The sequence below is a fragment of the Sorex fumeus genome, unplaced genomic scaffold (assembly GCF_029834395.1).
Source record: "Sorex fumeus unplaced genomic scaffold, SorFum_2.1 ptg000094l, whole genome shotgun sequence".
Taxonomy (NCBI): domain Eukaryota; kingdom Metazoa; phylum Chordata; class Mammalia; order Eulipotyphla; family Soricidae; genus Sorex; species Sorex fumeus.
The window spans coordinates 21,545,639-21,565,180 of record NW_026606151.1 but is presented as its reverse complement, the minus strand read 5'-3'; the positions used below and the strand labels follow the sequence as shown (position 1 = coordinate 21,565,180).

At 50.3% G+C, this 19,542-nt stretch overlaps 1 protein-coding gene and 1 non-coding gene across 2 annotated transcripts; one reads left to right on the top strand and one right to left on the bottom strand.

The window, feature by feature from the left end:
- The first annotated feature begins 2,631 nt into the window (after positions 1-2,631).
- Positions 2,632-2,703, top strand: TRNAQ-CUG (transfer RNA glutamine (anticodon CUG)). The gene has a single exon. It is a non-coding gene; the product is annotated as a tRNA-Gln (tRNA).
- A 6,967-nt stretch (positions 2,704-9,670) lies between these two features.
- LOC130040425 (leukocyte elastase inhibitor-like) lies at positions 9,671-16,886 on the bottom strand. The gene is made up of 7 exons (XM_056132503.1): positions 16,862-16,886; positions 16,220-16,397; positions 14,072-14,209; positions 12,997-13,114; positions 11,682-11,824; positions 11,387-11,554; positions 9,671-10,075 (listed from the first exon to the last, which is right to left on the bottom strand). Exons 2-7 carry the CDS (start codon positions 16,391-16,393, stop codon positions 9,671-9,673), a joined length of 1,146 nt encoding a protein of 381 aa, XP_055988478.1. The 5' UTR covers positions 16,394-16,397; positions 16,862-16,886.
- Between the last annotated feature and the right edge of the window lie 2,656 nt (positions 16,887-19,542).

Genomic DNA, 19,542 nt, shown 5'->3' with positions numbered 1-19,542 from the left:
TCTGCGGCTCCCTCGGCGACCTGACTCCATTTCCCAGGTGTCTTTGGGGCGGCACCGAGGAGGTGGAGCCGTTTCTTGGCGTCACTTGGGCGCTCTGGGAACCTCGTGTTCGTGTTTTGAGACGCTGGACCCCCACGGTAGAGGGGCATGCTCAAACTCCATCGTTGCAGAATCTTCCTGGACTCCTAGCCAGCCTTTTTCCGAATCTGACCTTGGTGGTACGCAGGTTTGTGAAAGATTAACTGAACGTCAGGACATCCATGCCTGCCCCTGAAGTGTTAACCGTCTTGAATCGATCCTGATGGACAAGCACTAGAGCATTGACAATAATTTGCCTTTCTTGCACCTTTCCGTACCCCCACTCATCTGTGATAGAATTAAAAGTCTTGCGTTTATAGTTCCTGATGTAGAGTCAGGAGGAGAGAAAGACGGGTACCTTCTCCCAATCCACCTCTGCCACCTGGACCCACTGGGAAGACTAGGACTGGGAAAGTCTGCGATGAGCCTCAGCCCGGTCAGCCCCAGCAGGCGACTGTCAGGCCACACCTGAAGTCTATTTGGTCTTCCAGGCCTGGGAGTTGATTATCTCAGGGAGCCACGGACTTGGGTTGGAGCGAGGATTTGCTCTTTGCAGAAAAGGAGAGTCCAGTCTCAGGCCTGACCCAGTATTTTCAGGATTCTTGTCTCGTCTGGCAGAAAGGAATTTCAGGAGTAGACAAGCAGTGAAGTGAAACAGATTTTACTCAGAGGTTTTGAGGTGGCGCAGGAAGAGAAAGTGGGAGAGAGTGGAGAGTAACGTGCGCAAGAAGGCCCCTACACACATGCCAGCATTAGACAAGAATACATGAAAGCACACATCTCAAGAGAGGCGATGTGGGTGCCACATGGGCTTGGGCAGCATGTGCGCACGCACCCTTTGGTCAAAGTGGCTTTTCTAGGGTTTTTCCAACCTTCCCCCACATGGGGCTTCTACCTAGACAAGAGTCTATTGCTAAGTGGGTAGAATTGGGTGTAGCCTTTGAAATTCCTTTTCTTGACCTGCTGGATTTTCTCAGGGCTGAATCAATCACTAAAGTTAATCGGATTAAGGGACAGGTTGTGGAGGCGTCCAATGTTCTCAGGATCCGCCGTGGAAGGTCTTATCTCAGGTCTTGCTTTCTGTACCCGCAAGGTAGGTGAGCCTTATAACTTCCCAGAAATTTCCTTGACCTAGATTGCATTGCCGAGGCCTTTTCTTGTCTATCTGCCTACATCATATCCCCCCCCTAGAAATTTCACCCCCTTAAATCTTTAAGGGGAAAATGATTGAAGTTCTGACTTCTGGAGTTGCTTCTTGCTGGCAAATGGGCGCTGACCCTGCCTGCACAAGGGGTGAAGCTCATGCTACCTTAGTATTTAATGGGCCTCAGGCAATTAATTGGTTGGGTTCCTGAAGATATCTAAAAGAAAAGATCACATTATAAGACTGGAACAACTTAGTGACTGTATCTCACGGTGATTGAATTTTTTTTTCTTTTTGGGTCACACCCAGCGATGCTCAGGGGTTACTCCTGGCTCTTCACTCAGGAATTACTCCTGGCAGTTCTGGGGGACCATATGGGATGCCTATTCTTCCTGGGCAGTATGGGCCTCTCCCCCCCGCTAGTAGTTGTTGGTGCCCACCCAAACCTATGGAGGCAGCTGCAGCATTTAAGGAGGCCGGAAGGCCGGGGCATGACATTGCTGCTGATTCTCCTCGTGTCGCCCTCAACCTTGCAGCACATTGCAGCAGATTCTCCCTTCCACAAAGGCTTCTCATCCTAAAGGCTCTGAGGTCATTTGCTTGCGACTTACACTTGGGCTGCTGTGGGTTTGGGCTGGGGCAGCTTCTTGAGGAACTTGCACAGGGTGCAGAGCTTGGCTGTGTGTGTGTGGCGAAGGTCATGACAGGTGAGAAGACTGGACATTGGTGGACTGGACGTGAGTGGGCCAGGCCCAGTGGGCTTCCCAGGCAGCCCATATGGATCTCTCTAATTACCGCAGATAACGTCATAAGCATGGTCAGCTTCATATGGTCAATGTACCCCATGTTTGGCAGAAGAATCCTGAGTGCCGTGAGATTCATATGGAACATATGGCCCGTGTATATCAGATTTAACCACAGGGCCCTGAGATTCTTGTGATTCATAGACTTCCTTTGGGATGCATGCTCCATGTACAGCTTAGGAATCATGAGGGCCATGCAGTGTAATTGATTAATGGATGCCATCATCGTCAATACTCATGCTGTTTCATTTCTGTAAATAATGAAAAAAAAAAAGAAACAGCATGATTTAAAAAAATAACAAATCTATAGCAAAAGATCTACTAATGGAAGAATTACATAAGGAAGATATTTTACACTATTATAAAGCATTTTATTTAATTTTTAAGGTAGGAAATTAACATTTTAGAAAAATATTTATGGGTCTTCTCATGTTAACATCCAAACCAAATTATTTGATCCAACGTAAACTTCATTTGTTAAAGAGGCTACTTAAAGAGTCTCTTTTACAGCAACAAGGAAGTATTTCTAGGTTGTATAAAGAATTTTAACAGATATTTCTTTTAATTTTTTTAAAGAGCAAATTAGTGATATTAACCAAAAGGGAGGGCCCCATGGTGTAATGGCTAGCACTCTGGACCCTGAATCCAGCGATCCGAGTTCAAATCTCGGTGGGACCTAAGGCTGATGCTTTGGGCTGGAGCGATAGCACAGCGGTAGGGCGTTTGCCTTGCACGCAGCCAACATGGCTGACCCGAGTTCGATTCCTCCGCCCCTCTCGGAGAGCCCGGCAAGCTACCGAGAGTATCTCGCCCGCACGGCAGAGCCTGGCAAGCTCCCCGTGATGTGTTCGATATGCCAGACACAGTAACAACAAAGTCTCCAATGGAGACGTTACTGGGCCCGCTCGAGCAAATCGATGAACAACGGGAGGGCCTTTTTTTATAACCAAAAGTCCTTCCAACAAAATCATCTGGAACATCTGAACTCATATAATGTAACTTATGGATATTGGAACATGAACAATGATTTTGACTAAAATGAAAAATGAGTATAATCAAACTTATTTCCATCTGCAAATAATAAGGGTATGGACAGAATGGGAAGAAACATTGATCACTTGATATCCCGTTAATCATTGGTTTGTACAAACGGGTGCCAGCAAGATCTCCATTTGTCCCTTTTGCATGCTAATGTAGTCCAGTGGTGTCTACTCATTCTAGGAACATGAACAGCCTCAATCTGATTGTTCCGGGTCTTGATGAAGATGTCTGACCATCTCATAGGTGGGCATCCATGCGATCTTTTGACGTCCCATGGAATCCAGTCGGTAGTGGCTCTAGTCCAGTGGTTGTCTCCAAATCTCATCACTTGTCCAGCCCATCTGATTTTCCATGCCTTGGCAAACGAGACAGAGTCCCCGATTCTTGACCGTCAACGGAGGTCGGAACTCCGGATTCTTTCTCTCATTTGAGTGACGTGTGATACTCCAAGCATAGCTCTTTCAGTTCCTCTTTGGGAGACCTGAATTGCGTTCTCATCCTGTTTTCGTAGGGCCCAGGTCCCTGAGGCATATGTTAATGCAGGAAGAACAGTGGAATCGAAGAGATGTGCCTGGAGCTGGAGGTTCTTCATCCTCTCAGCTATGTTTTCGATGTTCTTGAAGGTGTTCCAAGCCACTCTCTTTCTCTTGTGTAACTCAGGTGCCAGGTCATTGGTCATGTTGAGTTCTCGACCTAGGTACACATAACTGTTGCATTCGGATATTTTGTCCCATTGAGAGTGAATGAAACGTAAGGAACGAAACAGTTTCTCATAAATATTGTCTTTGTGAAATTCAGCTGTAGTTCGACCTTTCCACACTCATGGTCGAAGTCAGCCAGCATTTGTGCCATTTGGCTGATATTTGGTGTTATAAGAACGATGTCATCAGCAAAGAGGAGGTGGTATAGTTGCCGACCATCTGTCTTCACTCCCATTCCTTCCCATTCCAGTCATTGCATGACGTTCTTGAGGGTGGCACTGAAGAGTTTTGGTGAAATGGTATTACCCTGACAAACCCCTCTCTTGATGTCAATGATCACCTCCCTGTAGAATGGTGAGATCCTGGTAGTGAATCCGTAATACAGCTCACAGAGGATCCTGATGTATTGACTTTGAACGCCCTGTTTGGCTAGGGCCTTGATGACCACTTCCTTCTCAATAGAATCAAAGGCCTTCTTTAAATCAATGAATGTTAGACAGAACAGCATCTTGAACTCCCGAGAAACCTCAGTGAGCTTGGTTATCGTGTGGATATGGTCGATTGTGCTAAATCCTTTTCGGAAACTGGCTTGCTCGCATGGTTGTCCTTCATCTAGTGTTCTGCCAATCCTATTCAGGATGACTTGAGTGAATGGCTTGTAGACAACAGACAACAGGCAGATGGGGTAATAGTTGTGAATGTTGTGGATGTCTCCCTTCTTGTACAGTAGTGCAGTCCTGTTGGTTTTCCATTGGGACGGAACCTTGCATTCAGACAGGTAGTGTGGGAAGAGCCGAGCCAATGTATTGATGAGTACTGATGGCAGTTTCTTCAGATGTTCGGGTCTGACCTTGTCTGGGCTGGGTGCTGTTCGCTTCTTTACTGATGAAATGACGTGACAGATTTCAGAAGGGAGAACGTTGGGAACGACATATCCATCCTGTGGAATTTGGTATGTCGGCAAGTAGACATGGCTATCAAAGAGATTTGAGTAGAAGTCATGGATAATCTTCTCCATTGCGCTTCTGGAAGATGTGATAGATCCATCAGAACTTCGGAGGGCAGTCCTCTTGGTCTTGTAGTTGCGAAGGACAGGCGGGCTTTGTGAATGCTTTTCCCAGCTTCTGCTGCATTTGACAGTACTGCTCCTCTTCTCTCTTTGAGGTCTTCCTTGATCACTTCTCTGCACTGCTTTGTGAGATCGGATGTTCGTGTGTGGTTGCCTGAGGCTTGCGCCAAGCCACGTTGGTGAATGAGCTTGAGAGTTTTCGAAGACAGTCATCTTTTTCTGGCTATCTCCTTTTCAGTGTTCTTCGCACAATCATTGAGGTGCTGAACCAGTCGATTGTATTCCTTGTCAGTGTTGTCAATGATGGCACTGAGTGATTGAGTGATATTATTAGAATTTTAATGGTGGGTTCAGTGGTGCTCACACATTTAAAGAAGTGTGAAACTTGTGTTCCAAAGATTTTATAGTATTGGGCTGGAGTGATAGCACAATGGCTAGGACGTTTGCCTTGTGTGCGGCTAACCCGGGTTTGATTCTCTGCCCCTCTCGAAGTGCCCAGCAAGCTACCGAGAGTATCCTGCCCACATAGCAGAGCCTGGCAAGCTCCCCATGGGGTATTTGATGTGCCAAAAACAGTGAAAGTCTCACATGACGATGTTACTGGTGCCCGCTCGAGCAAATTGATGAACAGCACACACATACACATAAACATCACCTATATACACATCACCTATACACATACACACACACCATCTCCACTCCACACACACACACACACACACAAGTACACGTACACGTACACGTACACACACCCGTTCTGCTCCACTGGTGCAGCTCCTGTGTCTCCACACACCCCAGAAGTTGGGTACAGCCGATCCCTCGTGAGGATCACTCATCAGACACAAAGCAGATCCGAAAGCCCCAGTCCCGGAGGGCCCTGGCTGGGAGAGCCCCGGGGCCAGCTCTCTGCACTGCCTGTCTCAGACACTGGCAGGCCTGACTGGCCTGGTGCCCAGTGCTGGCCCCAGCCTGCTGCCAGCCTGCCCTGAAGGGATCGTTGGGGTCGGAGCTGGGACCAGCCCCTCTGTCCCTGCCCTGGTACCTGGCTCCCGTGATCCTGATGTCAGAGAGCAGGGATCAGCCCCTGCCCATGGCCTACTCTTGGCCAGCTGTGCCTGGATGCTGCCTGGCGTGACAGGCAGGGAAGACCATGGCCAGTGCCAAGGAGATGCTGAAGGGGGAGAAGATGTTGGCGGCGAGGTCGTCCTAGTCCAGGGCGCGGAACAGGTCCAGCGCGAAGAGGGTGTTGGCTGTGCTCAGCGGCTGCATGGTCACCGGGCTGGGGACAGAAGAGAGGCCAGCGGCCAGCCCGCTAGTGAGGCCACTTAGGAGCCCCATGACCCCCCCCCCCCCACCTTGCCCAGGGTCTACACAGCAACTCGTCTGCAGGGGCCCAAGTCTTCCACCCCCAACCCCTTGTAAGGGCCACTGCCACGCCTGGTCCCACTTGGCCCGGTCAGTGTCCCCAGGGCCGGGAGGGGGCTGCAGGGGTCAGGAAACAGGACCTCTCCGTGCGGAGTCAGTGCTGACCATGACTTGGCCGCTCTTGCGTTCGTTGGCTCCAGCAACCAAGCAGGGTGGAGGTTGCAGGCTGGCGGGTCAGTGCCAGCGGAAAGGGAAAAACCCAGCCTGGACCCCACAGCGCAGGGGCTAAAGCAGGACTGTCCCCACATCCCGCCCATACCCGGCACCCGGCGGCTCTACCTGCTTCTCTGCGGGGTCTGCGGGTTCTACCCCAGCTGCTGCCTTAGAGCAGTAGGATGACGGACGGGGTGCAGCATACTCCCACCTCTCACCCCTTGCCCACATTCTAGACATCTTTTGGGAAGGAAAAAAGGGAAAAAACTGGGGTGTTTTTGCTTGCATGTTTTGGGACCACAAAGGCTACATTCAGGGCTTATTCCTGGCTCTGTGCTTGGGGCTTACTCCTGGCTCTGTGCTCAGGGCTCATTCCTGGCAAGGCTCAGGGGACCTTCTGTGGTGCCAGGACTGAACCCAGCTGAACTGAACACATGCCAAGCAAGTGCCTTACCCACTGTACTCTTCGTTCCCCCCCCCCCCCCCAAATCCCTGGTTTTATGCTTATGCTCATATTCAGCTTACCCACTGTACTCTTCGTTACCCCACCCCCCACCCAAATCCCTGGTTTTATGCTTATGCTCATATTCAGTGGGGAAATACCCTGGAAAAGAGATTGAACGTGCTTGCTACATTGAGAACTTGTCTGTGATGAAAGGGGCCAAGAACAACATGGCAGGAAGGGATCAAAGTTCTTTCGTCCTGTTTCAAAAGCAGTGAGACTTGAGTGTCAGACTGGAGAGAGTTCTGCAGCTTCTCAGAAACGAAGGATCAAAATAAACCCCTGGATATCAAGCAGCTCAGTGTTGCCCAATGAGTGGGTCAGAGAGGAAATCAAGAAAGAAATCAAAAGATTCCCAGAAACAAATGAGAATGAAGACGCGATCTACCAGAAATTGTGGGACACAAGTAAAGCAGCCTTACGGGGAAAATTTATAGCTCAGCAAGCGTTTCTCAGGAAGGAACAAAGGGCCCACATATATAGCTTGACTTCACAGCTTTAGAGCTTAGAAAATGACCAACAAAAGGAGTAAAAACCATTCAGGAGAAAAGAAATCATAAAACTTAGAGCAGAAATCAAATCAGCTGGATTCCCCACCCCCCCCAAAAAATGTAAAAGATCAATGGAGCCAAGAGCTGTTTCCTTGGAAAAAATAAACATGATTGATAAACCACTAGCAATATTCACAAAGAAAGAGACAGAGAGAGACACAACCCTAATAACCTAATCAGAAATGAAAACGGGGACATCAAAACAGAAACTCGAGTATTCAAAAAATAAATTCGATGCCATGGTGCACTCTCAACGCCTGCGTTCGGTGGTCTCAGGCCACTTCTTTCCCCAGGATGGCCGATGGCAATGGGCAGACGAAGGAGGAAATGAGGGGCAGGCTAGTTGGTGATCGGTTGCAGTTTATTCCAATGTCGTCTCCCTCTGCCGCCTTCCAGTCTCACCCACTCCCGTATTCCTCCTCTTCCTCCTATCCCTCTCCCCATGTGCACTCTTACAGCCTTAGTTATATACCCAAATCATGAGGGGTTGGGGTAGCAATTACACATTGGTGTGGTCAAACAATCAACAGATGTAAAGTCCTTCCCACATGGGAAGCTTCTTCCAGGATAAATTCTCATCCAGCAAGTGAGTCCCCTAGGACCAAAAACCATTGAGGGTATGTTTCTTCTTTCCTTAGTCCAACAACCATTTAAACATACATCTTAATTCTACTTCTTAATATTAGTCATTTTTGTATGGACACAGTAAGATATGCATTGAGCTTATTGGGTGGCTCTCCTGGGGACATCTCTCTGTAGATCTCAGACTGCAGTGCTCAGGCAGATTATTCCTTTCTAATCTCAGCAGGGTCCTTGTCCAGTTGTTTCTCTTTGGATCATGACAGAATTTGTCCATGACCATGCTCTTAACTTATAGTTAAGTATTATGGCTCTTGGCTTGTCCCGTTTCTATGCCAGGGTATGGTCAATGCCAGTAACTCTTTCAAGATCAAGAGAAGAAAGAAAAGCTTGCGGGCTGGGGGTTTGCAGAGATGCTGCCTCACTCCTAAGGAGTCTCCCAGACCATCATGGAGGCACATGACCAGCTGCGTGTCTGGACAGGCAGAAACCAGGAAAGGGCTGAGCTCCACCTGGCAGCATCAAGCTTTGGACCCAGCAGAGGGCCAGATGGTAGTGCGGGGGAGGAGTTTGCTGAGTCTTTTCTGATGGGAAAGAAAGAAACGTTCCTCTTTATGAGCCCCTGGGCTCTAACCACCTACAGTCTAGGGTTTGCTGAGATCAGCCTGGAGACAGGCCGACCACAGAGCTGGAAGAGCAGGAAAATGTCCATCTGACCCAAATCATCTCTGAGCACGAGGTGTTGTCTCTTAGTCTGCATTCTCCCCTATAAATGATTCTGGTGTCAGGGAAGGTGTTCCAGTTGCAAATGGGAGGACCTTGTGTAGTCTTGTGTAGCCAAGTGTTGAGAATAAGTCTATGCAGGGTCTCCTTTAGTTATTACTGTAATGGAAGGATTTGAGGTTTCTCTCAATCAGTGTCCCTCTCTTGTGACTGTTTTGGTCCCAAATCAAGTCATATCACCATAAAAACTGGTACAGATAGTGGAGTCAAGAGCTTCTGCAGAAGCCAATGGAGTGAGTTAGCCCCTTCTCTGCTTATAAATCTTTCTGTTGAGATATTCCCAGATATCCCTATAAACTATCATGTAGGATAAATAAGAATGAAAAGGGAGGCTGTTTAATGAAATAATCGAAGCTGGAGTGTTGTGATAGAACACATCAATTAGAAAAAATGGCAGAACATTGGTCGAGGGATATTTTCTAACCTCCCAGCCTGGCACAGGGTATCATCTTGTCTTTCAACTGAACAGTTCTTATTAAGTCTCCCTTCAACTCAATGTGTCTCCATGTCATTATCCCTGTAAAATAAATTATACAATTGTATTTTTCCTGCCATTGAGAGAAGACAGTGATTCCATAAACCCCGATGCTGTCAAGAATTTGATCTCTTCCTTGACATTTTCATTAACTTAATGCATTCAAATGCCATCATTATGTTTTTCAAAAGAGATGAATAAAAAGAGATGAAATAGATTCTTGTACCAAAGCCAAATGGGTGTTAATGACCAATAGTGTCGAACAAAAATGAAATTAAAACTGAGACTTGAGTAGTCGTTTTATTGGTAAAGATTCAAGAAAACTGCCATCTCAGAAGGACACTTAACCAAGCTGGTACTTGACCTCTATGGGGCGGAGAATCTGCCCAGGAACAGGATGGTGCGGGAGGCCTTGTGACGGATTAGGAAGATGAAGGGGTGGTCACAGACAAAGTGTTTCTCGGGCACCAGAGCGCGGGTCTTGGAGATAATCGCTGTAGTCCCTGCCGCCTCGGTGCCCCCCTCGTTGACTTCCACGAAGGACTTGTGCACCGCTTTGGAAATGAAAAGATCCTGAAGCTTCGTCATACCCGACAGGTCAGCCGTGCTGCTGTTAAAGAGATCATACAGCCCCAGGTGGGCGAGGGCCTCATTGAGGATGTAGCTCTCCTCTAGCTTGAACCTGGGCAGGTACACGTTGATCTTCACAACGGGCATGTTCTCCGTCAGGGTCCACTTTGTCAGGTTCTCCAAAGTCAGCTGCTCCTCGATCTGGAATTTGAATGGGCAAAGGAAAGAGTTGGAGACAGTTTTATCCGTCGATTAAGCCTCATTTGGATGAAGGATCCATACAATCAGTTGCTAATGAGTTCCCTTGGTGTCCTGCGCAAATGTATTTCAGCAGGTGCTGATGAAACGACAGCGACATTTGCAGCTCTTAGAGGTGTGGGTATGGGTCCCTGTCAACCACTCATCACCCCTCCAGCCTCTTAGTCACCTCCCACCCACCCATAAACCACTCATCCATCCATCCACCTAGTCACCTCCCCACCCACCCATCCCAGTGAGGGCCAGGGTTGCTAGCTTACATATCAGATAATTAGCTCTGTGACACAAGGGGAAAATGTAAAGATTTCTTCTGCTCCTTTCTCCTGCTCTGTTCTGATTGATGACTGCGTTGTTCTATGAGCCTTATGGAAGCTAAAGTAACTGCCAATATCCAGATGAAAATAGAAAAAGATCTAGTTTCTTTTTATTTTTTTTGGCTTTTTGGGCCACACCCAGCGATGCTCAGGAGTTCCTCCTGGCTCTGCACTCAGGAATTACTCCTGGCGGTGCTTGGGGGACCATATGGGTTGCCAGGGATCGAACCCAGGTGGGCTATGTGCAAGGCAAACACCCTACCCACTGTGCTATCGTTCTGGCCCCAAAAGATCTAGTTTCTTGATGGAAAAAAGGGTAATGGTAGTACCAACCTCCTAGCATACACACTCTCTCTCTTCCTCCCTCTCCCTCTCTCTTTTTCCCTCCTCCCTCTCTCTCCCTCTCTCTTTCTCTTTCCCTCCTTCTCTCTCCCTTACTCCCTCTCTCCCTCCCCCCTCTCGATGGGGATTCAATCCAAGGTCTCACACATGCAGAACAAGTGCTCAGCCAGCAGCTGGCCCAAGGCTCCATTTCTGCCACAGAGCTATCTGAAAGGTCATTCACAGTCTGCTTTCTGATGAACTGGGGTGAGAATGAGCGCAGATAACAGGGCTTGTGCCTCTATGATGAAGCTACTTCCTACAACTATTTCAATAGCAACAACCCCATGTTCTGACCCTTGCTGCTCAAGACCCTGGAAGAGAGTTGCCATGCCCTGCTGGGACCGAGTGACATTTGGCACAGCCCACCCAACCCCCCTCCCCCCCCCCACACACTGCTCCCCACAGCAGCTGATCTCTGAACTTAAGAGGTGTCGTAGTGGCTGAACATGGAAGGCCAAAGAATAAGAAAGAAAAGTCGAGTCAGTGAACTGTGACTGACTGGCAGATCAGACAGGAAGAGCTGGGTTCCTGGAAGCACACAGCGAGGCCCTGTCACCTTCTTCAGGCCCGTGGAAGCGTCTTCAATGTCATTGGGCAGCAGGATGACCATGCTGAGCTCCTCGCCCTGGTAGGGAAGTTCCAGCACGCGGCACTTCAGGGTCTCGATGTAGCCCAGGGGGAACTTGTTCTTCTGATGCATCATGTTCACTTTTTTGGTGTCTTTCTGAACAGGGGGGAAAGCAAGTGCCCCTTAACAGCTGCACGCCCCCACAGAGCACAGAGTGTCTGGAGAGTCACCAACTCCCCCCAGCCCCACCCCCAGAGAGCAGGGTGCATCCTGACATTCTCACCTTATTCAACCTGAAAGGGACTTCCCTGGTGGCCTGCTTTGAGAATTCCTTCTGCCACTTCCCTTTGAAATAGATGGCGTTCACCAGCACCAGCTTGGTCATGCTGTCAACCACCCCTGAAGTCAACAGTTCCGGAATTTTCCCTAAAATGATCAAGTGTTTTTGTGTGTGCATGTGAAAAACATAGATGAGAATTTAAACTTCACTATGCACTTTCAGGGGCACCATAAGGCAATGCAAGCACATTCGTTCCATTTCCTTTTCCTTCCATCGGGTACTAAGTTGGGGAAGAGCGGCTTGTGTTGTCTCTCTGGAATAGGCTAACTCCTGAGGCAGTCAGGGTGACCCATGGCCCTGTGCACAGGGTCGGAAAGCCAGACAGTCTCCTCCTTCTGGAGACTGTGATCCCGAGTCAGCCTGTTTTGTGAACAGTTATCCTTTTCAGTAACACAAACTACATTTGCATGAGATGTTTTTAATAACAAGTATCAGTTCTTCAACTCTTTCCAGGATTCTTCTCCTCCTCCTCCTCCTTCTCCTCCTCCTCCTCCTCCTCCTCCTCCTCCTCCTCCTCCTCCTCCTTCTTCTTCTTCTTCTTCTTCTTCTTCTTCTTCTTCTTCTTCTTCTTCTTCTTCTTCCTCTTCCTCTTTCTCTTCTTTCCCTTTTTTTTGGCTTTTTTTGGGAAACATCTGGGGATCTTAAGGTGACTCCTGGATCTGCACTCAGGAATGATACTGGCAGTGCCGGGGGGACCATATGGGATGCCAGAGATTGAACCCAGGTTGGCCATGTGCCAGGCCCTCCCCATTGTACTATCACTCGACCAGGAAGTTTATTCTTGAGAGAAAGATAAATAGCCACAATGCAGGAGTGCGTCATACAGAATGATGGCATCACATATGACCATATGTGGCTGGTCCCAAAGGCTATGGATCCTCCGTGAAAGAACTGGGGGCCCTGAGTCACCTCCGGACTCAGTGAGATCTGCTAAGACTGACTCCCGCCTACCACGTCTCATTTCTTAGATGTGATGTTGGGGAAAGAAAAATGTCCAATCACAGAGATTGGAAATAGTGATTCACCATTTCAAGGTGACTCTTTGCATTTGAGTACTGAATAATACGCACCCACTGCATTCCCTCCCTGATTTTTATTTCTTTTACCTACATTCAACATTTCACACTTTCAAAAATATGGTTTGGATGAGTGTTCAGGTGGGAACTAGATAGTGTCTTCAATGACATGTCATAGAGTTTCCAGTGCTGTGACTTTGCTGTAACTCTGTTGGGAGGTGGGTGATCCATCCAGGTCTTACCTTCTGTCTGTCCTTCGACCCATGCATTGATCTTCTTTCTTGCATCTTCAGATGCGTGCTTGAAGTCCACATTGGCCAGTTCAGCACTGTACATTTTTTTAGTCGAAGTTAAGAACTCCTATAGAAGAAGAGGAAGAAGGAAGAAAGAAAAAGGTAGAAGGTAGAAGGAAGGAGGAGAAGGAAGAATCAACAAGAAAGAAGAAGGAAGAAGGAGAAGAAGAAGGAGAAGGAAAAATCAAGAAGAAAGAAGGAAGATGGAAGAAGGAGAAGGAGAAGAAAAAAAGACAGAAATGTCCTCAATAAATGCAATGACGTACAGAAGCAGTTTTCTTACGTCTTTCAATGCCACAAAAATTGCCTTAAGAAACATCAATTTCATGTGATTCATTCTAGCTCTTCTACTCATTTATTACATACACATACACACACACGCACACACACATACTCACATACACACATATCTACTGTGTAAACAGAATTTAAGCATGCAGAATTCCAGTGTTTTTTAAAACTTAACCAATTCTTCCCTAAACTCTGACTAAAATCTTCATCAAAACACAAATGCTGGTCAAAGGTGAGGAGATCAGGGGTCAGTGTCACCTTCAGAGAGCACCGGGGTTCAACCCTCCCCCGCAGCACCGTGAAATGAAACCCCATCAATTAGTAGGGAACACCAGCCACTGGGCTTTAAACATGCATCATTTTCTAAACCATACCAGTGCCTGTAGCACTGTCCTCCTGTTGTTCATCAGTTTGCTTGAGTGGGCACCAGTAACGTTTCATTGTGGGACTTGTTGTTACTGTTTTTGGCATATCGAATACCCCACGGGGAGCTTGCCAGGCTCTGCCGTGCGGGCAGGATACTCTTGGTAGCTTACTCTTGGGGCTCTCTGAGTGGGACAGAGGAATCAAACCCAGGTCAGCCACAGGCAAGGCAAACACCCTACCCACTGTGCTATCGGTCCAGTCCCATTTTCTAAGCACTTCTACAAATTGAACTGACTTGTTAGCTTGAGTGTGTGGGAAAACCTCTGCACAGCCTCGGGAACTGCAGAACACAGCACTAAGTACTCACGGGGAGGAAGTCGTAGGTTTTCTCTCCATACAGCCTATTGGCGAGTTTCAGAATGTAGGAAGCGCCACGTTTGTTGATATCAGCGTTCAGACTCTGGAATCTTGAATGAATCTCCTCCACCATGTCAAAATGAAGAGTCTATAATAAAGGACAGAGCTGGAGCGATAGCACAGCAGGTAGGGCGTTTGCCCTGCACGCGGCTGACCCAGGTTCGATTCCCAGCATCCCATATGGTCCCCCGAGCAACACGAGGAGTAGTTCCTGAGTGCATGAGCCAGCGGAAACCCCTGTGCATCTCAGGGTGTGACCCAAGACCCCCCCTCCACACACAGAACACATTCTTTTTGGACCTGTTTACTTTTTGTTACAATATAATACCTTGCAATTGCTTTCCTCAAATTACATTTAGGGACGATTCTCTGATAAACACATTATTATTATTATTATTATTATTATTTTCTTTATTCTGCGGTCAGACCTAGTGGTGCTCAGGAATTACTCCCAGCTCTGAACCCAGGGATGACTCCTTCAGTGCTCTGGGGCCATATGGGGTGCCAGGAATTGATCCTGGGCCAATCTCATGCAAGACAAGCACCTTACCCACTGGACTATCTCTTCATCCCCAAACACTTTATTTTCCAAGGAGAACAAATGATAAAGAATGTAAAATATATCGTTTTGTGAAACATGAGGATTCAAATATTAGAAGCAGCTTTTGCATGAGTTTTGTTTATACTTGCAATCCCACAAATATGAGTAAACTAAATAGTTCTACAAATATGCCATTCCCCCCCTCACCACCACCCCCCCCACACACACACAAAGAAAACCCAAACGTGCAGGCTCTATGTCTACTGCTCTTGAATATAATTTTACTCAGGGTTCTCAGACATAAGCAATCAGAAACGCCTATGCGGGAGCACAATACCTTGGACTTTCTTTTTATCACTCAAAGAGCGGCAGTAAGTCACTTGTTGAAAAAACAACTTGTTTAGCCTAAGAATATGACAAAAGTTTGGTTTCCTGCGAATCAAGTTCAAATCAAGTGTTCGTTAGGGCTTACAAGCTGGTTCCTTGCTTGAGAGAGGAAGAAGAAAAACCCTCTGAGTACAGAAGTCCAGTGTTCCCTCTGAGAGGGAATGTTTGCATAGCGGCTACAATGGACCTGTTGCCATGCAAGAAGCAGGCTAGCAGCTGAGCCTATCTGCAAGAGGGAACTGTGAGTGGCAAAAGGGGGTGCGGGAAATGCATGAAAGGGGCAACTGTGAGTGGCAGGAGGGTTTGAGCTTCCATGAAGGTTAAGAGTAGAAGCTTCCCAGCAGGAACAAACTCATGACCTTGAGCCCGGGTGTCAGGGGCGGGCAGGGATTGAGCAGGTGTGTTCCAGGGACTCTCATTGCTGCTGCACCTTTCCCAGGCACAGGGGAAGCGGGGGGGGGGGGGGGGACGGTCCCCAGACCAGAGCTGGAGTCTGTCTTCCCAGCACAATACAGCAGTATCCCACCCCACACCACTGACTGTGGCTCAGGGCCCAAGATGATGGGGGGGTGGGGAAGGGGGCGTGGGAGGAGGAAGGTGTGCCTTGCACACAGCTGACCCTGGTTCTAACCCTAACACTGCATTGGGTCCCCGAGCACAGAGCCCGGAGTGACCCTGAGCACAGAGCCAGAATGATCCCTGAGCACAGAGCTGGGAGTGACTCTTAGCACAGAGCCAGGAGTGAGCCCTGAGTGAGCCTGGAGCACCCACCAAGTGCCTCTCCTGCTACAGGATTCTGCAGCTGCACTACGCAGGGCCTGGCCCGCACTGTCCCCGGGCCACCCCTACAGCCAGACACCAAGGTAGGGAGGACAGGAAGCATAGAGTGGCCTGGGGATCTGCCGGGATACGCATGACTGCATGGCACTGCACAGCGACAGTCTCCCAACAAAGCCCCAGTCCCAGAGGGTCCTCACCAGGACAGCACCGGGCCAGCTGTCCTCACTGCCTGCCTCGGACACCCGCAGGCCTGGCCCCCGCCTGCTGCCAGTCTGTCTTGAAGAGACTGTCTGGGCTGGGGCTGGAATCAGCCCCTCTGTCCCCATCCCCGGCACCTGGCACCCGTGACTCTGATGTTAGAGAGCAGGGAGCTGCCCGCCCTGGTCTGACCTTGGCCAGCTGCGCCTCGGTGCTGCCCCGCGTGCCCAGGAAGACCATGGCCAGCGCTGAGGAGACGCTCAAGGGGGAGAAGAAGATGTTGGCGGCGGGGTCGTCCTTGCTCAGGGCGCGGAACAGGTCCAGCGCGAAGAGGGTGTTGGCTGTGCTCAGCGGCTCCATGGTCATCTGGCTGGGGACAGAAGAGAGGCCGGCGGCCCAGTCCGCCAGTGAGGTCACCCCCTTGTCCACCCTCTACACAGATCCCAGCTCGGCCAGTCGCTGTTGTCAGGGGCTTGGCCAGCACTGCCGGGGGGTCTCCAGGACAGCTGGGCTGCAGGGTCCCAAGTCTCCCCCGCATCCTCTTCTAAGGGCCACTGCCACTCCCGTTCTCTCCTGCCCCTCCTCAGTGTCCCCGGGACCGGGGGCCACAGGGACCAGGAAACAGGATCCCTCCTTGCGGGGTCACCGCTGACCGCGAATTGGGCCGCTCGCGCCTTCACTGTCTCGGGCCACCGAGCAGGGTGGAGGCTGCGGGCCGGCGGGTCCGCGCCTGCCGGGAAGGGACAAGCCCAGCCTGGACCCCACGCAGCACGGGGAGCCGAAAGCAGGACTGTCCCCTGCCCCTCGCAGCTCCCGGGCACCCGGCGACTCTACCTGCTTCTCCGCTGGGTCTGCGGACCTGGCCTGAGCGGCCGCGTTATAAGACTGGGTAGGTCGGGCGCCGCCTCCCAGGCTGAACTTCCTGGAAGGCCCGGCAGGAGGTGGGGATGCGGCGAGACGGGCGCACCCAGCGCCGGTGGGAAGGTGGGGACCGGCTGGGAGCCGCACCCAGGGCCCCTTGCAGTCCAGCGCCTCCGCCTTCCGGAGCTCTGCAACTCGCAGGTTCTTTCCCAGTAAACTGGGGTGACTGGCGGGGCATCTCCTCACCACTCTGGGGGCAAAGGGTTTTTCTGGAAACTGCGCTCCCGATGCGAAATTAGTTCTAATGCATTTGCTTAGGCTGGCGAGAAAGCTAGCTGACACAGGGAAATGCCGGGACTAGATAAACCAGAACAGGATTCAAATCACAGGGACCAAGTCACTGTCTTTCAGGAACCAACATGTTTCTCCAGCCCCGCTGGGACCCTCCGGGCTGCATCTGAACTTGCAGCTGATGAGCAGAGCATTGGGGACCCCACAAGCAAGCCTGAGACTCACTGGGGCCCTCAGGAATGATCCAACCAAATGCTGGAGAGGGGAGGGAAGGCAAAAACTATTGGGGAGGGGTGTTTTGGGGATGTCCTCCCCCATTGTATACCAGTGGGTGAAATTTCCCCTGAATCCGCAGTATTGGCGAGTATGAAATAATTCTGCACATGATAGACCCCCCTCGTACCCCTTGCCCGTGGTCTCAGCATCTCCTTGTGAAAAGGATCAAATGGGAACAAACTGGGGTGTGTTTTTTGCTTGTTTTAGGGTCACCAAGGCTGCACTCAGGGCTTACTCCTGGCTCTGTGCTCAGGGCTCACTCCTGGAAAGACTCAGGGGACCCTCTGTGGTGCCAGGACTGAACCCAGCTCAACTACATGCCCCGTGAGTGTCTACCCTACTGTACTCGCCATTTTCCACTAAACCCCTGGTTTTTAGGCTTATACTCATGTTCAATGGGGAAATACTCTGGGAAAGAGATTGAATGTGGTTTCTACTTTGAGATCTTGTCTGTGATGAAAGGGACCAAGAAGAACATGGCAGGAAGGGATCAAAGTGCTTTCCTCCTGTTTCAGAAGCAGCGAGACTTGAGCATCAGACTGGAGAGAGTTCTACAGCTTCTTGGAACCCAAGTGGACCCTTCTCAAGATGCATCTGCCCTAGGAGGGCTTCAGCAACCTGGCTCGGTCCCTGACCCCAGAGTGAGAGGCCACTTGCGGGGTCCCGAGAGATGACTCGAGAGGGGGGTGGATGCAAAGCTCGTTGACAGAAGGACGCCATGCTCTGGCTTCTCAGGCATCCGTGTGCCCCTGGCATCTCCGGCTGCCTTCAGAGAGTGGACACTCCCTGACTCAGGCTTCCAGACAGGAGTCCCGGGGCTGCCCAGCCGGCCATGGGGCGTCTCTTCCAGCCTGGCCTCTCCGTGTGAATGACCTTTCCTGTGAAAGTGACCCCTGACACTCAAATGAAGCACTTGGCTCACCACTGTGACCCCACCTCTCAGCCTCAGTTTCCCCATATACAGCAAGGAGAAGAGTGCTTCTGTAGGGGCTTCGCTGCTGAGGCACGGGACCCCTCTCAGTGTGACATCCAGTGACACTTCTGCTACTCAGCTGCTCCCAGAAGAGGCCCCATGTGAGACTTTCAAAGCTCAGGAGGGGATTTCAGGGGAAAAGAAGACATTCCCGTCAGGCCCTCGGCTGCCTGCCCCCTGTCTGCCGTGGGACCCGTTGGCCTGAACCCATCTGCATTGTACTAGAACCTCTTCCTGTGGGACATGAGCGGTTGGCCCTTGGGTGGGCCTGGCAGGTGGGCTGCGCTGGGCAGAGATGAGGCATTCAGAGCCCCCGGTGGTCCCCTCCTGCTCGTCCCGCCTCCCTGGGTGCCCTGGACCACCCCACTCTGCTGGCATGCATGGAACAGTGGGGCTTTCCGAGCACGAGCCTGGCATGTCGGAGCTCTTACAGCTGTGACAGCAGCCCAGGGCAGCGCCAGCGCAGGGGTCCTTCCCCACCAGCACTTCCTGCAGTGTCCAGCCTCCCGAGGAGAAATGGGCAGCGGCCACGCGCGGTTCTGCCCGGACCCGCACCTCTCCGTCTCTCAGAGAAGGACGGGACGGACTGTTCTCACCGAGTGAGAAGGGCCGACCCAGTACCCACTCCTGACAGCACGTTTGCCCCTATGGACTTCAGCGATTCATCTACCTCAGTCCCCTGTGTGCGCTCACCTTTTAACCTTTTCATAGTAAATTTTATTGGAGAAAGAAGTTTGCACAGGGCCACGAAGGGAACTTAGCTCATTCATCTGTGATATTTGAGTAAAAGGATGAAGAATGCAGAATATAAAGTGTGTGTGTGTGTGTGTGTGTGTGTGTGTGTGTGTGTGTGTGTGTGTGGGGAGCACCTAGATTATTCGGGACAATAGATTCTACAGAGCAAGGAAAGGACAGAAGTCAAGGGGTTGGAGAGAACAGGGATAGGATCAGAGGATACAGATAATTGGAGGGGTGAGGTCTATGCCTGTAGTAAACCACAGTGCCACGGGCACCCCAGAGGAACCCTGCTTGGCCCACAGGAGGAGGTTCACCCTCAACTGACCCTTCTCGGGGACACCAACAGGGTGATCCCTGACTGACCCTCACGAGTGGG